This window comes from Bufo bufo, chromosome 10, assembly GCF_905171765.1.
Source record: "Bufo bufo chromosome 10, aBufBuf1.1, whole genome shotgun sequence".
Taxonomy (NCBI): domain Eukaryota; kingdom Metazoa; phylum Chordata; class Amphibia; order Anura; family Bufonidae; genus Bufo; species Bufo bufo.
This window is the reverse complement of record NC_053398.1, coordinates 84,668,674-84,688,999: the sequence shown is the minus strand read 5'-3', so window position 1 is coordinate 84,688,999 and position 20,326 is coordinate 84,668,674. Positions and strand designations below refer to the sequence as shown.

Below are 20,326 nucleotides of genomic sequence, written 5' to 3'. Positions count from 1 at the left end.
CCTGCGATTTTGCAAGTTCTCCCATTAGAAAATCATGGAGGGGAAATCACATTGTATGATTTTTAAAGAGTTTATTTGTCTTGCACTTCAGACCTTAAAGGGGTTATCCAAGTTATATTTATTGATGACCTATCCTCAGGATAGGTCATCAATATCAGATCGGCGGGGGTCCGACACCCGGCACCCCCTCCGATCAGCTGTTTGAAGAGAAGGCATGTGGTGTCAGCGCTGCCTCCTCTTCACTGTTTACCTTCTAGCCGTTGCATCTGCAGTGGTGAGCAGGTGTAATTACACCCAAGCCTTCCTATTGAAATGAATGGGACGGCTTGGGTGTAATTACACCTGCTCACCACTGCAGATGCAACGGCTAGAAGGTAAACAGTGAAGAGGAGGCAGCGCTGACACCACATGCCTTCTCTTCAAACAGCTGATCGGAGGGGGTGCCGGGTGTCGGACCCCCACTGATCTGATATTGATGACCTATCCTGAGGATAGGTCATCAATAAATATAACTTGGATAACCCCTTTAAGTATTTGAACACCTGAGAAACAGCAAGAATTCTGGCTTTCAAAGACCTGTTGCTGTGCCTTTAAAAAGTCCACCACTACTCCACTCATTAATCTAACTTAGTAGCACCTGTCTGAGCTCTTTAAAGACACCTGTCCACCCCACAGTCAGTCAGACACCAACTACTACCATGGGCAAGAACAAAGAGCTGTCAAAAGACACCAGAGACAAAATTGTGGACCTCAACAAGGCTGGAAAGGGCTACGGGGCAATTGCCAAGCAGCTTGGTTAATATAGATCAATTGTTGGAGCAATTGTTAGAAAATGGAAGAGGCTAAAGACGAGTCTCGGACTGGGGCTCCATGCATGATCTCACCTCGTAGGGTATCACTGATGATATGAAAGGTGAGGAATCAGCCCAGAACTACAAGGGAGGAGGTTGCATCCCAAGAACACCATACCTACTGTGAAGCATGGGGGTGGTAACATCATGCTTTGGGGGTGCTTTTCTGCGAAGGGGACAGGACGACTGCACTGTATTAAGGAGAGGATGAATAGGGCCATTTATTGTCAGATTTTGAGCAACAACCTCCTTCCCTCAGTCAGAGCATTAAAGATGGGTCGTGGCTGGGTCTTCCAACATGACAACGACCTGAAGCACACAGCCAGGATAACCAAGGAGTGGAGATCTGAGTGGAGGAGTGGGCTAAAATCCCTGTTGCAGTGTGTGCAAACCTGGTCAAGAACTACAGGAAACCTTTGACCTCTGTAATTGCAAACAAAGGCTTCTGTACCAAATATTAACACTGATTTTCTCAGGTGTTTCTCAGGTGTTCAGCAGTGCAAGACAAATAAATTCTATAAAAATCATACAATGTGATTTCCTGATTTATTTATTTTTTATTCTGTCTCTTAGTGTGGGAATGCACATACAATGTGAATTTCAGACCCCTCCATGATTTCTAAATGGGAGAACTTCCTATTCATGTCCGTATATCTGGAGCCCTGCCTACAAACGGAATAGCCACCCCGATAGGGGCGATCCCGTGTCTCGTGCCTCCTAGAGACACTAGGATAGCCCCTTGTTAGGGGAGTTTACCTATGAGAGAGAGGTTATTATTATTAAATCAAGTGTATTACATGTCCATAATGACAAATAGGTGCTGGAGGAGATAGATGACGTATGGGTTATGTTTATTGTATTTATTGTCAATTTGTCATCTTAGTACAGATCACAAACTGAACCTGGATTGACATATTAGTTATTTGTCTATCATCTTGATAACTAGTACTGTGCTCCTAGTACCCGCAATTATTATGTTTATGTTCTTGACAAATTTTAAGGTGATAGGTGTTTTCTTTCTTGTTGTGTTTCCTGATGAGCCTTAAATCAACCGGGCGAAACTCGTTGGGACTGTTTCAAGGACACATTGCAATTTCATTATTGCTATGTATTTCTCTAGATCTTTGTTTTCTCTTTATATTATTTGGTGTATCATGTCACACTAATTGGGGCACTAATATTGTCTGTTATTATTTTCGGCAACTTATAGCAGTTTAGGGAGATAGATATCTAGGCCACTATTCCACATTGTTGGAATATATCCCATTGACAGGGCTATCCTGCAAACTGAATGTCCATTAAACCCACATACAACCACAATATAGCAGAATATAATGACACATTTTTGCTTTATTTATTTTTATTTATTTATTTATTTATTTTCCTTTATTGTCTAGACATTTGGGTCATTGGTATTAAATTTGATATTAAAGGTTACGTTTTAAAAAGTGGTCCTCAGTGATTTCCTAAGTTGTTTACCACTATCTACATTAGTACCCCCGGACAGGTTAAGGTCTATTCTGTGAAGTCTAAGTGGGAGAACTTGCAAAATCGCAGGGTGTTCAAATACTTCTGTTCCTCACTGTATTTGTATAGGTTAATTATGTCCCCCTTAGACGTCTCTTCTCTAGACTAAATAAATTAAATTCTTTTAATCTTTCTTCATAACTCTCCATGCCTCTTATCAGTTTAGTCGCTCTCCTCTGTACTTTTTCCAGCTGCAGTGCATTATTTCTATGGACTGGTGCCCAGAACTGAACTGCATATTCCAGATGAGGCCGCACCAACGCTTTGTAAAGTGGTAATATTACATCCCTGCCCCGCGAGTCCATGCCTCGTTTAATGCATGACAATATCCTGGTGGCCTTAGAAGCAGCTGATTGACATTGTATGCGGTAATTTAATCTACCATCTACAAGGACACCCAAATCCTTCTCTATAAGTGACTCTCCCAGTGTTACATCACCTAGGACATATGAAGCACAGAGATTACTACCAAAATGCATAACTTTACATTTATCCACATTGAACCTCATTTACCAAGTTGATGCCCAATCACTCAGTGTTCAAGTCAGCTTGTAGTTTATGGACATCTTCCATAGACTGTACAGTACTACATAGATTGGTGTTAGGAATGGGCGATATAAACAATATAAATTTGGGCAACGATATAGATTTTGTCTATATCGCCCTATCGTGATAGATGACCACGGAGCTGTAGTGAATTGAAGAAGCTTCTCACTCACCGCTCCGTGGCCTCCTGACTCGGCATCGTGCTGCACTGACCAGGGCCTGGCGTGCACACATAGTCAGCGCGCTGGCTGACACTGTGTGTGACATCAAGTCACTCCCAGTGCATGCTGGGGAGAAGACTCGGTCTGTCTCCTGCAGACTCCATCAGCCAGCCTCGTACCCTGCAGGAAAGGTAAGTATATTATCAGGGACCCGTATCTACCAGGGGGGTTGGGGGGGGGGGGGGTGCGGTTGGGTTGCAGGAGGGCTATGGCATGGGGCTGATGGCGCTGGCTGACGGACATGGATGATTGCAAATAGCAATGGCATGGGGCTGATGGCGCTGGCTGGGGATATGGATGATGAAGGCAATGGCATGGGGCTGATGGCGCTGGCTGGGGGACATAGATGCTGGCAAATGGCAATGGCATAGGGCTGATGCCGGTGGCTGGGGGACATGGATGATGATGGCCATGTAATTTGTATACATACAAAAGAAAATAATATATTGTGATATATGTCACTATTGCACATAGTTTAAATTATATTGCAATATAGATTTTAGACCATACCGCTCCCCAGCCCTACTTGGTGTCATCTGAAAAAATAGAAATGGTGCTATTAATCCCGTCCTCGATATCAATATCTAGGAGAGAGACATTTTCAGAGACTGAGTCAGATATGCTTGGGAGATAGCTGCAGATTCAGAGCCAGTCAATATTTCAAAAGGACCAACCAACAAAGAAGAACCAATAACCCCATAGAAAATGAGAGAACACACATATAAAATATATATGTAGTTTATTAAGACACAATACAATTGATATGACACGAAGGCACAAGGTAAAGGACAGTGGGACGCCCCGTGTAACGGGACCGTAGACAACCACCCTCACATATACCCGACTAACACAGAAAAAATGTCATAAACACTGGGTGTAAAACCGCATGGGGATGGGAGAACTGTAAATTCGCCCAAAGTGACATATAAACATATATGTGTTGCATACATGTAAGGATCAATAAGGTCACACATAGCAGACTTGCCCACTACTGGTAACATATATGGCCATCACGTGAATACGGACAGCCCAAATCACTAGGTTAGGGCGAAGCAAGAGTGCTATGTGCAAGCAGTAACACTAGAATAACAAACTAGCCATGTATGAAACAAGACATGAGTTACCCATGATGTGCGGGAGCCCAAGGTGTATGACCAGAACTGCACCTCGACGCGCGTTTCGCCGAGAAAGGCTTCGTCAGGAGGTAGAGATAACATTCAGATGTCCATCTTAAATAGTGTGATCCACAGCTGGCAGTTGATTTTGCGCATACACCCAGTGATGCCGGGCGTGACATCATAGAGGCGCGCCACCTGCTCCCGGAGACCAGGCGAGACACGCCCATCGCGTCACATGGCCAGACAAGGAGGAGGGAGCCGCGTTGACAGCACGCAGCCACACCCCCCTCCCCTCTGATCACATGACACGAGGGCGCTCGTCAGCCGGCTCCCAAAGGACCAGGTATAGGAGCTCCCCCACGATATCACCCCCGCAGCGCAACGGTGCGATGCGCAGTTGCCAGGTGGAGACAAGGGATGGAGAATGGGGCAAATGTAAGGCAAATATCATAAATGTGTTCTAAGAAATACAGCATGCTAGGGTGACGATAGATAGGCAGCATAGTACTCGAAAAGGTGACATAACACATCTCAAAATACAGTATATCTCCCATTCCAATGCATGTCAGATCGAAGAAACTTTGAAAAACTATAAACAGTAATAGTAAAATAAGTACAGAGTACAATAATTAAGTATTGGCAAGCAGGATAATTCCCCACTCAATCATACCACATGAAGCATTGATGAAGGTAACCTATACCATAAGTGAAAAACTAACAGTGTGCACTCATACTAAGTGCAGTGATGTCATAGAACAATATAACATAATCATGGTGTAATTCTACATAATTAAATGATTAGAAGTTAAAATAAAAATTAATTATTAATGTGCAGGAATGAGAAAAAATCAATAAAAGTGAAGTGCCATTATCCCAGCTGCCTCATGTGGTAGCAAAATACTAACAACAAAGGATTATAAAGGACAAGGAGCGGCGGCCAAAAAAAACCCCCACACCTATGTGTAGGTATTGGGATGTTGATGGATGTCTATTGCTCCAAAGAGAGTTTTTCTTCTCTAGGCCCGACTCTCACAAGTCTCCAATAGGATCACACAGAATCGCAGCGAAAATAGGTGTACTATAGAAAACAAATAACAATAAATACATAATAAAAGGACAACTAACAGTGGAAATTTAAAAAACACAATTTATAGAAAACACTTGAATCTAACTGTCTCATTGAGACCTCTAGGGATCTCGCTCTTAAGTAGAACAATCCATTTTGTCTCCAACTGCAGGAGACGCTTCTTAATATCTCCTCCACGACAGCCCATAGAGACCCTATCAATACCCATACATTGTAACCCTCGGGGATCACCATTATGTTTGTCCCTAAAGTGCAGGGCTATAGGTTGAAATTGGGTCAACTCATCATGTACAGTGGTAGCTGCTTGGCGGATCTTATTTGCATGTTCAAATATCCTAACACGCAACTCCCTGGTGGTCATCCCAACATACAGGAGATTGCAAGGGCATGTGATCAGGTATATCACAGATGCAGTTCTGCATGTGATATGATGCACAATATGATAATCCCGTCGACCCTCGGAGTCCCTGAATGTGGAGGACCGAACCATATATCTACACGCCTGGCAGTTGTTTCACGGGTAGGAGCCCCATTTGGGCCCCTTACTGCCAAAGATGTAAGATGGCGATGGGGATACATAGTGACTATTGGTAAGCATATCACCCAGGTTTTTAGAACGTCGCCACGTAACCTGGGGATATTCTCGAAGTGTCGCCCTCAGATCATTATCTGAGAGCAGTATGGGCCAGTATTTGGTAAGTATTTCACGTATTTTGCGCCACTGCGTGTTAAAGGGCGTAATAAACCGACAGCTGGTATTGTCTGTCTTTTGTCTATTACTGGTCAGGAGAGAGTTCCTGTTTATAGATTTGGCTCGTACATAGCCCCTCTTGATGTCACCTTGATTGTATGCTCTATTTTGAAACCTCCTGGACAACTCCCCAGACTGAACCTCAAATTTCTGATCGCTCGAGCAGACCCGTCGAAGACGCAAAGATTGTTCCACTGGAATGGCCCTAACCGTCTGTGGATAATGTGAGGACTTTGCATGTAGAAGGGTGTTAGTGGAAGTAGGCTTCCTATATAGATCCGTGGAGACCCGACCGTCCCCCTCCTTGCTAATCAGAATGTCCAGAAACTCCATCCTGGCTGTAATGCCATGTCAGTCTGATGTTAAGGGTGTTGTCATTAAGTCGCTGGAGGAAGGCCAGAAGCTGCCCCTTGGTGCCCTGCCAGATGAAGAGTACATCGTCGATATACCGCGACCAAGAGACCACAGAGCCATAATCCGGGAGATTCTGGACTATCTCCCTCTCCCACAGTCCGAGGAACAAGTTAGCGTACGAGGGCGCACAAGTCGCCCCCATCGCTGTTCCCTGAAGCTGTAGGAAGAGGCGGTCCTTAAATGTAAAGTAATTGTGTCTCAAGATAAAGTCCAGAAGCTCAATCACAAACACAATAATCTCTGGATCGATATTTTCCATTTGCATAAAATATTGGCAGGCTCTGATCCCTTGGTCGTGGCATATCGACGTGTAGAGGGCCTCGACATCACACGTGACCAACCACATGTCCCCCTCCAGCGACACCCCATTGAGTTTCCTCAGAACATCAGAGGTGTCCCTGACATAGAACGGTAGGGTCTCCACGCATCCCCTCAGATAAAAATCCACAAATCTACTCACACGTTCACAAAGACTCCCCCCACAATCGGGGGGGGGGTTGTAACTGTTTGTGGACTTTGGGCACCAGATAGAGGGTAGGTGTCAGCGGATGGTCGACCACCAGGCCCTCCTTAAGTCGTGGTGAAAGGATGCTATTTTCGACCCCAGAGTCTAAGATATGGTCTAGTTCAGCCTTGAACCTAGTGGTGGGGTTACTATCTAGTCGTTTGTAACATTCCTTGTCCCCCAGCTGTCTAAATGCTTCTTTCTCATACATCTGTGCTGGCCAGATCACAACATTTCCCCCCTTGTCCGCAGGTTTAACAACAACATCCTTCAAATCACGCAGCTCTTTGATTGCCCGATATTGGTCACGGGTCAAGTTTTTGCAGCCGGAATAACCCGCCAGCTGTTCAAAATCATGTTTGACCAACTTAACAAAAATATCAACATTTGGACACAAATGTTTTTGGGGGAAATGTTGTGATCGGCGGCACAGATGCAGAGGTAACTTGCAAGGGGATAATGGTGCCTCCTGTTCATCAAGTAGGGCCTGTAAATCACTGAGTGCCTGTTTCTCTGCCTCAGTAGTAAATTGAGGTATGGTGCATCCCCTCCCAAAATATTTTTTGAAAAGGAGCTTCCTACCAAAAAGCTCCAAATCCTTCACGGCCGTAAAATAGTCAAATCTGCCTGAGGGCGCAAACGTGAGCCCCTTTTGAAGGACCTGGACCTGTGTATCAGTAAGCCTGTGTGTGGATAGATTAATTACCTTCAATTCTTCCTGTACCGTTTGCCGGTTGCCTCCATGTTTCTGGTTCTCCTTTTTGGTCTGGGGGTGCTCGGTGTGTGTTGATATCCGGCTCTGTCTATGCCACCTTCCAGCACCCCCCCGCTTTCCTAAAAAAGGCTCTCCACATGTCTCATCAGATGTCAATGAGATTCCCGATAGGGATGCTGTGACCGACCCACTCCTATCACGCCTTTGCTGCCACCTATACACTCTATTGGACTGGAAGTCCGTGAGGTCCCGCTGGAACTTCTTAGATTTCTGTTCCTGTATATTCTTTTCCCAGGTGTCCAAATCTGACCCAAGTGTGGTATCAAAGTTATCAAAGTCTCCTGTAACTTCGCCTTAACTGTATCAATTTCTTTCTCTGTCTGCTCAAGCGACCCCATGTCGAGCCCAATCAGGAGCTCAATCAAAGTCCTGGAGCACTTGTTAAGGGAGTCTTCCCACCTCTCAGTGAACACTGGGTCAGTGGTTTCCAGGGTGGGAAAAACCTGGATCTGTAAACCCCTGGGGATGATGTTTCTACTCAGGTAATTTTCCAGGGCCGCCTTGTTCCACCAGAGCTTAATAAGTTTTTTGAGGAGATCCCTAATTTTTAGCTTCAAGTCTTTTACATTACGTGTTTCCGAGTCAGCAGCAATGCCTTCACAAAATACGGATCCCAGTTTGGATATACGCGCTACATCGTGATTTTTGTAGTCCATGAATGCTGAGAGTTTCTCTGTAATTAAACAAACAGTTAGACCAACCTATAAGAAAAACTCAAATTGAGTATACTAAATACACTGGGGTCTAGTATAGTATACTGAACCAACCAATAAAGAAGAACCAATAACCCCATAGAAAATGAGAGAACACACATATAAAATATATATGTAGTTTATTACGACACAATACAATTGATATGACACGAAGGCACAAGGTAAAGGACTTAATCAACTGCCAGTTGTGGATCACACTATTTAAGATGGACATCTGAATGTTATCTCTACCTCCTGACGAAGCCTTTCTCGGCGAAACGCGCATCGAGGTGCAGTTCTGGTCATACACCTTGGGCTCCCGCACATCATGGGTAACTCATGTCTTGTTTCATACATGGCTAGTTTGTTATTCCAGTGTTACTGCTTGCACATAGCACTCTTGCTTCGCCCTAACCTAGTGATTTGGGCTGTCCGTATTCACGTGATGGCCTTATATGGTACCAGTGGTGGGCAAGTCTGCTATGTGTGACCTTATCGATCCTTACATGTATGCAACACATATATGTTTATATGTCCCTTTGGGCGAATTTACAGTTCTCCCATCCCCATGCGGTTTTACACCCAGTGTTTATGAAATTTTTTCCGTGTCAGTCGGGTATATGTGAGGGTGGTTGTCTACGGTCCCGTTACACGGGGCGTCCCACTGTCCTTTACCTTGTGCCTTCGTGTCATATCAATTGTATTGTGTCTTAATAAACTACATATATATTTTATATGTGTGTTCTCTCATTTTCTATGGGGTTATTGGTTCTTCTTTGTTGGTTGGTTCAGTATACTATACTAGACCCCAGTGTATTTAGTATACTCAATTTGAGTTTTTCTTATAGGTTGGTCTAAATATTTCAAAAGGAGCCATGGAACTGTAGTTTCCCGAGGCCTCCGCATCTGAGCCATGAGGCATGGCTTCCGCCACCTTCAGGGACAGACTGGGAACTTAAAGTGGCCCTGGAAATATTACTAAGAGTGGCCCCATTTTGTAGTCTGGTCCAAATTTATGGAAGGCAGGGCCAGCAATACCAGATTGTGGAACAATATACCACCCCAACAGAGCTAAAAACCACAGTCCATCACAAAATACAGCCAGCCGTACAAAATACATCCCCCAAAACTTCCACTGTTCGGCCGTGAGTAGGGCTCTGGCGGGCCCCTTGGGCATTAGCCCACCGGGAAATTTCCCTGCAAGGTCTATGGCCAATCCGCCCCTGGCCACCTTATTGCCCCGGTTATCCATAGAGGCATGCTTTTTCTCAAGAAATTGATCCATCTCAGCTTGACTTTCCTTGTGCGGGTGAGTTCCTCAAGACTCTCTGTCCCAATTTTTACCAGAATGGTAGCTTATTACCTCCATGTAGCTGATGGAATAGGAAGTCTAAAGAGTAGAGCCAGGTCTATGCGTGGCTGGCTCCTCCTCCCGGTATCCTTTTTTTTTTTTTTTTTTAATGCCATGGGGTACCAGCTGTCCCTGCGTAGAAAACTATTTGTTGATGTGGGTTCCTGTAGATATTTGTCAAGATGAGGCCAATAGTGATTTTGAGGTCCAAGAAACCTATCTCGTTCTCATGGGTGAAACGCATGCCAATAATGTTTTGGTCCAAGAAGACCAGATTCTCACCTTGGTTTAAAAGCAATTACATTTTTTTTATTGACACTAAAAGTATTTCTTAATGGGTTCATTTAACACTACTCTAGTTCACCTTGACTCACAATTTTTCTTGTTTCAAAGGCAAATACTATTATCAAGAACGGTTACCATGATTGGGACAGCCTGTGCACCGACTTATGCAAATCTGTTTTTGGGATGGTAGGTAGTTTAGATAGGCTTCTCTGCGGATGTTCTTTTTTTCAGTGAGTCACATTTTACTTTCAGGCAGATAGAGAGATAGAGGGTCAGACTGTTATGAGTAGGAGGGGGGAGGAAGGGTTTGAAATGGAAAGTGTGTGGGAAAGGGAGAAATAATGCAACAAGGAATTGTACATCAGAGTAGGTCCACTATCCCAAAAAAATAAAAAAATAAATAACATTTTTTTATATAGATGTCTGTCATAGAGTAATAAATAAATCTTCTGTATAGTTCCCTTGGTCACCAAAATTTTAGGAATTGGCGTGGGGGGGGGGGGGGGTCATTTATTGAACTGAAATACTCCTAAATTAGGTGTATTTTATGCGCAACGGTTAGTTACGCCGCTATCTGCGACTTTTCCCCGCTCACGGCAGGTCTAAAATTGTGGGTGGACCAGTAGGCCCATCTCATTCAACATTTTCTATGCCTGTTTTAGGGGTAGAAAATTGTCTAAATGTAAGACGGCTCGGAAGCTGTCTTACATTTAGAACTGGCGCTGGATGTGCAAAAGTTATGTAGAGACCTGCTCCACTTCATAACGTTGGCGAATCTGCCAACTATGGGCCTTTTTTTTAAAACATCGGTCTTAATAAATTTTCCCCTTTGGTGTAGGATTCAGTTTCCCAGCTAGCAATTTTAGTATTTATTTATGTACTTTGATTTATTTTGTGCACTTATATAGGGCAGCTAGCCCTTTTAGGAGCCTGCCATATTTCACCTTAAGGACCAGGCCATTGTTTGGAAATTTGACATGTCACTTTATGTGGTAATATCTTTGGAGCGCTTTTACTTATCCAAGCCATTCGGAGACTTTTTTCTCGTGACACATTGTACTTCATGATAATGGTGAATTTGAGTCAATATATTTCATTTTTATTTGTGCTTCCGGGCTTCTAACCGGCATCCTCTGCAGTCAATGAGGATGCCGGTAATGGATTTTAATGTGCTAGGTCTCGCTGAAGAGGCCTAGTGCATTTAAGCTGCAATTCTTAAAGGGGTTGTCCGAGTTGTTTTATTGTTCTTTCTATGTTTCTAACTAATCAAATGTAAAGGCTTTTTAATTCACTTCCTTCATCTGCTGTGGCTCCTTTCTCAGATTTCACTGAGGCTCACATGACCTGTGATGTCACCTTCTCTCCCTGCTCTGACGATGTCTCATGAGGAAGCCTGAGAAAGCAGATCTGTGTTTGTACACGAGACATCAGTGTGCTGGCCACAACCCCCTGCACTTTCATCTGCCCTGTGTCTCCTTCTCCCTGGATTCTTCAGGAAACTTTAACCCCTTTTGCAACAAACATTCAGGGCTCAAGGCTTTGCTGTGCAGCTGCAGGTATTGAAGAGACACATGATCTGCCCTCCTCATTCTGCAGACACATAGCGGACATTTCACTCAGAGCAGACTTTTATTCACTCCCTTTGCAGAGCAGGGGGAGGGTTAGAGATGGTTGTTATTGCAGGTAAACAAAGGGCCAGAAGAGAACCAGGGAAATATTAATTAATTTTTTTGTCTAAAACCTGCTTAGCTTATGTATATATTGCTGACCATCAAATTTACAGTTCTAGATTTATTTATTTTTTGCATAACTCAGACAACCTCTTTAAAGAGGCTCTGTTACCTGGTTCCAGCATACCCTAATAGTCATATAGCCAGGTAGGGCTCTTAACACTGATAAAAAAACATACCTTTCATTCCCTTCTCTGAGGTCCGTTTTATCTGTAAAAGCAACTGGAGCCCTGGAGGCTGGGTTATGCCTTCCGAGCACTGCTTCTGCCACGCCCCCAGAAATTATACCGCCTCCCTGCATGTTCTAATAACGCCCCAATGCATTTGCCTGGCAGCGCTAGACTCACTGGTCTAGTGCTGAGATGACAGCGTGTGCGCACTTGTTATCGCAACTTGAGCGATTCTCCTCTTCTTTGTGTGGTGCCAAATCAATTAGAAGTATAAGGGTACTTTCACACTAGCGTTTTTGTTTTCCGGTATTGAGTTCCGTCCTAGGGGCTCAATACCGGAAAAACACTGATCAGTTTTATCCTTATGCATTCTGAATGGAGAGCAATCCGTTTAGGATGCATCAGTTCACTCCCTCTTCCGTTTTTTGGACGAAGAAAATACCGCAGCATGCTGCAGTTTTCTTTTCGGCCAAAAATACTGAACACTTTCCGGAATGCCGGAATTCTGGCATTAATTTACATTGAAGTGTATTAGTGCCGGTTCCGGCATTAAGTGTTCCGGCAAAGTGGATCCAGCTTTCCGGTCTGCGCATGCGCAGACCTTTAAAAATGCAAGAAAAATTTATACCGGATCCATTTTTCCGGATGACACCGGAAAGATGGATCCGGTATTTCAATGCATTTGTCATCCGAATCCGTATGACAAATACCATCAGTTTGCATCCGGATTGCCCCTGTGAGCGCTGTGGCCTTCTCAATGCTTTAATCAGAAAGTGGGTAATCTAAAATATAACATTTATTAATAACCTAGGTGCCTATCCCAAATGAAAATGACAAAAAAATACACTGAAATAGTGCACGGCGGCACCAGTAACCATTTGTCCTACCGGTACCGCGGAACAGGATACGGATCGTTCACCACCGTCAGGCCTACGATGGAGGTTTCTTCAAATCAATGCCGCGCATGCGCAGGAAAGAGCCGGCATTCAGGGCATTTCCGTGCGCTCCAGACCTCGCTCCTGCCTCTGCAATGGGCGCATGCGCGGCGCTGACGTGCGAGCGCACGAATGCGCCCATTGGCCCTGTTATATCGTGGGCGGCGGAGGCGGCAGCCAGGTCATTATTTAAACATGGTGTAAACGCCAGACAGGTTGGCGTCCCATGTGCAGTTCTTCTTACATCATATTTCTGCATGTTCCATAGTCTCCTTATCTATAGAGACCGCCCTAGGAGGTATCCATTTTCTGGCTATACCCCCATTACTGGCTGACGTACCTAGTCAGGCTGGTCTCTAGGGATTAAGGGCCTATCTTATACCTATCCCTAGTACTTTTTCCCTCATCTCCCCTGATGAATTGCCTTTTAATTTGGTTTTCTAGGCAGTGAAACATGCGTGTAGGGAGTTCTTTTTAGATCCTTTAGGGACATACAGTGGGGGAAATAATTATTTGACCCCTCACTGATTTTGTAAGTTTGTCCAATGACAAAGAAATGAAAAGTCTCAGAACAGTATCATTTCAATGGTAGGTTTATTGTAACAGTGGCAGATAGCACATCAAAAGGAAAATCGAAAAAATAACTTTAAATAAAAGATAGCAACTGATTTGCATTTCATTGAGTGAAATAAGTATTTGAACCCTCTAACAAAAAAAGACTTAATACTTGGTGGAAAAACCCTTGTTTGCAAGCACAGAGGTCAAACGTTTCTTGTAATTGATGACCAAGTTTGCGCACATTTTAGGAGGAATGTTGGTCCACTCCTCTTTGCAGATCATCTCTAAATCCCTAAGGTTTCGAGGCTGTCTCTGTGCAACTCTGAGCTTGAGCTCCCTCCATAGGTTTTCGATTGGATTAAGGTCCGGAGACTGACTAGGCCACTCCATGACCTTAATGTGCTTCTTCTTGAGCCACTCCTTTGTTGCCTTTGCTGTATGTTTTGGGTCATTGTCGTGCTGGAACACCCATCCACGACCCATTTTCAGTTTCCTGGCAGAGGGAAGGAGGTTGTCGCTCAGGATTTCACGATACATGGCTCCGTCCATTTTCCCGTTTATGCGAATAAGTTGTCCTGTGCCCTTAGCAGAAAAACACCCCCAAAGCAAAATGTTTCCACCCCCATGCTTGACGGTGGGGACGGTGTTTTGGGGGTCATAGGCAGCATTTTTCTTCCTCCAAACACAGCGAGTTGAGTTAATGCCAAAGAGCTCTATTTTGGTCTCATCAGACCACAGCACCTTCTCCCAGTCACTCTCTGAATCATTCAGGTGTTCATTGGCAAACTTCAGACGGGCCTGCACATGTGCCTTCCTGAGCAGGGGGACCTTGCGAGCCCTGCAGGATTTTAATCCATTGCGGTGTAATGTGTTTCCAATGGTTTTCTTGGTGACTGTGGTCCCTGCTAATTTGAGGTCATTAACTAACTCCTCCCGTGTAGTTCTAGGATGCTTTTTCACCTTTCTCAGAACCATTGACACCCCACGAGGTGAGATCTTGCGTGGAGCCCCAGAGCGAGGTCGATTGATGGTCATTTTGTGCTCCTTCCATTTTCGAACAATCGCACCAACAGTTGTCACCTTCTCTCCCAGCTTCTTGCTAATGGTTTTGTAGCCCATTCCAGCCTTGTGCAGGTCTACAATTTTGTCTCTGACATCCTTGGACAGCTCTTTGGTCTTTCCCATGTTGGAGAGTTTGGAGTCTGCTTGATTGATTGATTCTGTGGACAGGTGTCTTTTATACAGGTGACTAGTTAAGACAGGTGTCCTTAATGAGGGTGACTAATTGAGTAGAAGTGTCTAACCACTCTGTGGGAGCCAGAACTCTTAATGGTTGGTAGGGGTTCAAATACTTATTTCACTCAATGAAATGCAAATCAGTTGCTATCTTTTATTTAAAGTTATTTTTTCGATTTTCCTTTTGATGTGCTATCTGCCACTGTTACAATAAACCTACCATTGAAATGATACTGTTCTGAGACTTTTCATTTCTTTGTCATTGGACAAACTTACAAAATCAGTGAGGGGTCAAATAATTATTTCCCCCACTGTATAGTCGAGTGCCCTGTGGTGAGGCTGCTACCTTTATCTAGTATTAGGGACACTCACGTCAGTCAGCCATAGGGCCTTTACAGGGACCCTGCACACATGTGCATCACTGCCTGACATAATTTTTTCAATTTTTACATTGATTTGAAGAAACCTCCATCGTAGGCCTGACGGTGGTGAACGATCCGTATCCTGTTCCGCGGTACCGGTAGGACAAAAGGGTACTGGTGCCGCCGTGCACTATTTCGGTGTATTTTTTTGTCATTTTCATTTGGGATAGACACCTAGGTTACCCCTAGGGTCCATTTACCATTTCTATCCCAAGGTTTGTCTTTTGCACATTTAATTTAGGAAAATATTTTATCTGCATTATTAATAAATGTTATATTTTAGATTACCCACTTTCTAATTAATGCCTTTACTCTTGGTAATCTGGAGCGCCAATCTCACATTGGTGTGACCTCCTATATCAGTACACTTAGTTGACTCTCTTCTCAATGCTTACCAAGCACAGCGCAGTACATTATATAGCGGCAGTGCTTGGTACTGCACTCAACCCCATTGAAGTGAATAATGAGCGCCATACCAAGCACAGCTGCTATCAAATGAAAAAAATCTCAGAAAATCTCTTTAAAAATAAAAAGGTATATAAATTGACCCTAGGAAACCCCTGTATAACCTTTGTGTTAATCAGCGCACCAGTTATTAGAACGCTAAGGCAGCTTACTACAAGGGTATGACCATATGGTGTTAGATGTGGATTTTTCCCAATTTTACACTCTACATTTCAAAGGGGGAAATCTGTCTGTGAATTTAAGATCCGCCCTCCAGGTTAAATTATGCTGCAGGTTGTTTTGCAGGGTATGTGGATGCCGATCTACTTTGACTCTTACAGTCTCTTTTTTTTATCTCCCATGTAGGTTACAGAACACCAGTTAAATGTTTCTCAGAAGATGTTTCTGTCCCGAATAAAGCAAGCTGCAGTCCTTCAAGTAATGTAGCACAAGTCAAAGCATTAACCAGTTGCTCTCCTAAAGCTTGTAAGATTTCCTTCTTTAATTATTTGGTCACAAGTCAAGCCTAGCCTTCTAGTTGCTTACCTGATTTCAGATTTTATGTGTTTTTATTTTTTGGGGTCCCAGTTGATATCTACCATATATAACAAATGTATTGACAAATACAGTACAGTGTTGGATAACTTTACATTGTAAAGGGTATCACCAGTTTTGCTGACCTGACAGATGTTCCTGCATTTAGTGGAATGCTATAAAAATCTACTTTGAGTGCCTTGCTCACAGCTCTCACAAGTGCATTGGTGCAAATGATTTTCTAATAATAGTGATTTTATGATGCAAAATTAGCAAAACATAAAAAATCTATAAATTTGATATTGTTGTAATCATATCAACCAGCAGAATAAAGCAGTCATTTTATTTACCTCAATCGATAAACCCCATAAAAAATAGAAAACATTTCCAGAATTGATAATATTTGGCTACCTAGCCTTCCAAAATATGAAATATTGTATTTTTCGCCCTAGAATACACATTCCCCCCCCCCCCCCCCCCAAAGTTGGGAGTTGTCGGTGCATCTTATAGGGAGAATACTAAGGAGCGCTTACATTATGGAAGCGCTCACTAGTTCAGCAGGAACGGGGAGTGGTGAATGCAGCACTTCCTGTGCAGACTGTACTCGCTGCTTCCTGGTCTTCTCTTGCAGGACTCCGCACACTGTGCTGTGACCTGCGCGCAACGTGAGGACATTGGTCCGCTGTGTGACCTCTGACACCGATCTATATAATTAGTGGCAGGCTGAAGAGCAGGCTGAACGATCCCTTCAGCACATGGGGAGGATGGACCTACTTTGTACTGAAAGAAAATGTAAACTCCAAGTACAGCTTAGGGGGAGTTCACATCATCATTATTTTTTTAGGCGGTTCGGGGCCCAGGAGTGGCGCAGGGACCTGGGTAAGTATATTCATAGTGGGGGGCATGGCATATGGGGAACTTTTTTTTAGTATTGGATAACCCCTTTAAGGACCTTATTACAGCCTTATTACCTTAAGATTACAGCCAGCACTAGTGTACAGAAATGTGAGTTTTTATTAACCCCTCCAGGACCGGGTGATTTTTGGTTTTATCATTTTGATTTTTACTCCCAGCTTTCCCAGCTTTTTTTTTTTCACCGCCGTATGTGGACTTGTTTTTTTGCAGGACAAGTTGCACTTTCTAATGGCACCATTTACGGTTGCATGCAATGTAGTGGGAAGTGGAATTATATAAAAAAAATATATTAAATTATACCACAGTTTTATGGGTTTTGTTTTTAGAGTGTTTCCTGTGTGGTAAAACTGGCTTGTTACGTTCATTCTGCGGGTCACTACAATTACAACGATACCACATATGTAAATTTTTTCTTATGTTTTAACCTAGACCAAAGTTACATGACCCTCCCCTTCAGTAAACCACCAGGCAGGGTTTAATAAGTAGAAAATATTTTTCTGATTTACTGTTTCTAAATCTGTAGTGCCTCTTATAGTCAGGTGGTGTAAATGGCGTAAATGGTGCCATTAGAAAGTACAACTTGTCCTGCAAAAAAACAAGTCCACATACGGCTATGTGAGTGAAAAAAAAAAAGCTGGGAGTAAAAATAAAAATGATAAAACCAAAAATTATTTTCTATTTATTAAACCCTCCCTGGTGGTTTACTGAAGTGGAGGGTCAAGGTCAGTATCTTTGGTCTAGCGTAGGGGTTTAATAGTTTTGGTCAGCTTCCATACATTTTAATACTGTACAGCAGGGGTGGGGAACCTCCGGCCTGCGGGCCGCATACGGACCCCGGTCCCCTGCCAGAACATATAGTGAAAATGCTAATGACCACTTCCATTATGGAAGCAGTCATTAGCATGCAGGAGGCAAGGGAGGTGAGAACAGAAGTATACTGGCTGTCCTCAGGACGTAGTGCACGTAACGCGCACTATGACCTGATGCTGTGCGTTGTCAGGTTACAGTACAGCACGGTGGGAAGAAGACCAGGGAGGGTAAATGAATCTGCCAAGTTGCAGCGCTGTTTGGAGCTGGAGAGGTAATTTTATTTACTTTTTTCATCTGATCTGAGGTCTGATTGTATTCTGGGGGGTCTGATAGGGGCTGATCTGAGGCTAATTGAGGGTAGGGAAGGTCTGATCTGAGACTGGGGGTCTGATCTTTGGCTGACGGTCTGATCTGAGTGGTCTGATGGGGGGTGATCTGAGGCTAGGGAGGGTCTGATGGGGGCTGATCTGAGGCTAGGGAGGGTCTGATAGGGGTATAATCTGAGGCTGGGGAGGGTCTGATCTGAGGCTGGGCGGTCTGATGGGGGTCTGATCTGAGGCTTGGGGGGGACCTGGTCTGAGGATGCGGGGTCTGATGGGGCTGATCCTGAGGCTAGGGAGGGTCTGATGGGGGTCTGATCTGAGGCTGAGAGGTCTGTTGGGATTGTGATCTGACGCTAATGTAGGCTGGGGGTCTGATAGGAGGCTGATGCAGGTGGGGGCGCAGATCTGAGACTTTGAAAGGGACAAAGGCAGGGACAGTTGCGAAGGAAGACGTAGGGACAGTGGCAGGGAGAGTGAAAGCTGGGTGAACCCCTCCCTGGACCCCTCTGGGTTTAGCTTGGCTGCCATTAATGCCAAATAAAAAGCTAAATATATAACGTTCTGAAAACTTAGACTGCTATGTTTGGTCAAAATGGCACCTGTACTATATGTAATACTAGCAGAAGGACCCGGCTTTGCACTGGTATATTTGATCTATTTCATTTAATGTTTGTGTGTGTCGTTAAAAGATATCGATAGTATTCTCTAGAACAGTGACATCTACAGTACCCCGCCCCCTTAACAGCCCCCCCCTTAGCACTGCCCCCCCACACAATCCTGCGTCTCCTTAAAATTGGACCTCCACCGCAGCTCACCCCCTTAACTTATACCTTCACAGAAGCCTGCCCCTTTAACAGTGACTTCCACAGCACCCCACCGCCTTGAAAGTGACCTCCACAGGGGCCCGCCACCTTAACAGTAATCTCGACAGCATCCGACCCTTAACACTGACCATAAGTTACAGTCCCCTTAACTGTTACTTCCACCATTCCCGGCCCCCTTAACAGAGACCTCCACAGCGACTGCCCCTTTAACAGTGACTTCCACTGTACCACGCTCCCTTAACAGTGACTTCCACTGTACCACGCTCCCTTAACAGTGACCTCATAGTACCCTGCTGCCCCTTTTAATAGTGACCTCCACAGTCCCCTGCTACCTTAACAGTGACCTCCACAGTACCCGCCCCCATAACAGTGACCTCCACAGCACTCGCCCCTTTATTAGTGACCTCCACAGTCCCCCGCCCCCTTAACCGTAACCTCCAGAGCGCCTGCCCCTTTAACAGTGACCTCCACAGTGACCTCCTCTTTATTTGTGACCTCCAAAGCACCCCGTCTCGTTAACAGTGATTTCCACAATCATCCCCTTAATTGTGACCTCCACCCTGCCCTTCCCCCTTAACAGAGACCTCCACTGCGCCCACCCCTGTAACAGTGACTGCCACAGTACCCCGCTGCCTTAAAGTGACCCCCACAGCAGCTGTCCCTTTAATAGTGACCTCCACAGTCCCCTGCCTCCTTAACAGTAACCTCCACAGTTCCCGCCCCTTTAACAGTGAACTGCACAGCATCTCGCCCCCTTAACAGTGACCTCCACAGCAGCTGCCCCTTTATTAGTGACCTCCACACTACCCCATCTCCTTAACAGTGATTTCCACAACACCCCGCCCCCTTAACAGTGGCCTCTACAGCAATCTGCTCCTTAACCCTGACCTCTGTCCCCTTAACTGTGACCTCCAGAGCAGCATGCCCCCTTAACTGTGACCCCTACAGCACTTCGCTCCCTTAACAGTGTCACCCATAGCGCCCTGCCCCTTTTAAAGCTGACCTACAGCAGTGAAGAAAAATGGCTGGGTTGTTATGGAAACCTGGTGTAAAACTGTGTGTATGTGGAGACTAAGGACTTGCTTCTATTGGCTAATGCAGGGATGCTCAACCTGCGGCCCTCCAGCTGTTGCAAAACTACAACTCCCAGCATGCCCGGAAAGCCTACAGCCGAGCATGAGGGGAGTTGTAGTTTTACAACAGCTGTTGAGCATCCCTGGGCTAATGCATTATTTGTTTTTAATATCTCAGGAATGATACGTGCTAGATAGACCCGGTCTAAAACCTTTCTGGACACTGGAT

At 44.6% G+C, this 20,326-nt stretch overlaps 1 protein-coding gene across 3 annotated transcripts in view; it reads left to right on the top strand.

Moving 5' to 3' along the window:
* The window catches only part of VRK3 (VRK serine/threonine kinase 3), a 244,157-nt gene that overhangs the window by 36,619 nt on the left and 187,212 nt on the right, over window positions 1-20,326 (top strand). For 2 of the 3 annotated variants that reach the window (XR_005774582.1, XM_040410143.1), the window contains exon 3: window positions 15,985-16,104. The exons of the other annotated variant lie outside the window; for it this stretch is intronic. Coding sequence is in view for 1 of the 2 variants with exons in the window: in XM_040410143.1 (XP_040266077.1) it covers window positions 15,985-16,104 (120 nt within the window). In the remaining variant the exon portion in view is untranslated. The remainder of the gene's footprint in view (window positions 1-15,984; window positions 16,105-20,326) is intronic. 3 annotated transcript variants of the gene reach the window in all.